The sequence below is a fragment of the Aphanomyces astaci genome, assembly GCF_000520075.1.
Source record: "Aphanomyces astaci strain APO3 unplaced genomic scaffold supercont1.78, whole genome shotgun sequence".
Taxonomy (NCBI): domain Eukaryota; phylum Oomycota; class Saprolegniomycetes; order Saprolegniales; family Verrucalvaceae; genus Aphanomyces; species Aphanomyces astaci.
This window is the reverse complement of record NW_009798341.1, coordinates 20,363-21,439: the sequence shown is the minus strand read 5'-3', so window position 1 is coordinate 21,439 and position 1,077 is coordinate 20,363. Positions and strand designations below refer to the sequence as shown.

At 58.7% G+C, this 1,077-nt stretch overlaps 1 protein-coding gene across 1 annotated transcript; it reads left to right on the top strand.

Moving 5' to 3' along the window:
- Positions 1-17: 17 nt before the first annotated feature.
- On the top strand, positions 18-995 carry H257_15983 (hypothetical protein; the record flags this gene model as incomplete). Its single annotated transcript, XM_009844302.1, has 3 exons — positions 18-329; positions 539-800; positions 868-995. 3 exons carry the CDS (start codon positions 18-20, stop codon positions 993-995), a joined length of 702 nt encoding a protein of 233 aa, XP_009842604.1.
- Between the last annotated feature and the right edge of the window lie 82 nt (positions 996-1,077).

Below are 1,077 nucleotides of genomic sequence, written 5' to 3'. Positions count from 1 at the left end.
TCGTCCACGAGAGGTTTATGGCCAGCTTCCAACAATGGGGCTGCCGTGCTCGTACGCTCCAAGGGCGTCGGTTGCTGGCCAATACTGTCATGCTCTCACTCTTGTGGCATGTTACGGCCGCTCTACCTGTGCCACCCGCCATGGTGCAGAGCTGGCAGTCTATGCTCAACCGCTACATCCTCGGCCGCAAGATTATCCCTACAGACCGTTACAGTCCTCTGCTGGCTGCAAGCCTGCAGTTTGACTCGAAACTAGGCCTTGGGCTACCTCACGTTGCGTCCAGGATCCGTGCACAACGGCTACAGATCCTTCAACGTGCCATGTCCCTGGTAACACCTAACCGTCAACTTTGGCAACCACTGGTATTACGCCAGTTTGAGAGGTCTATGGGTCGGCTCCATCGTGCATCCTGTCCATTTGACTTCTTATTATACCACCCCACTACAAGTCGAGGTGGTTCATGCTGTGGGAACTACACCCTCTGTGGATGGATGGGTGGAGACAGTGATCGGCTACACCGATGGATCGGCGCATTCAGCTGCCCCTCACCCCAGCGACAACTATACAGCTTCCGGTGTGGCTCATGACCTACGAGCCCACCATGTCGAATGGCAAATGTGCAGCTCGCATTGTCAACTCCCCCCCAACTCGACGGTGGTGTAGCCATGGTGCATGCAACCGGCTACGATGTCTAGCCGATATCGTTGCCGTGCACGGGCGATGGCCCACCCGTCCGGAGTTTATGGTTATGATGTGTCAGGGCAACCCAGCGGCCCCAGTGGAGCGCGGCAACGACGGGCGTATGCAATGGGCCCCAGTGTATCGCTCGGGGATGATTTACACCCATCTCACTTGCGTCTACGCCAGGGTCCAGGGACTCAGTCAGCTCCCTCCCCTGCCCTCCCCTGCCGCCCCAACAGCTCGGCACCCCTTCTACGGCCTGGCTAAGGACGTTCCCACCCCTTTCGAGCTCTGGCCACGGCGTATGGTGTTAGCCTTGGCCTATCATGCCCCAGCTACCGAGACACACCACCCCATGTCCAGCACTGCCCGAGCCATCGCTGCTGCCCTCCACAA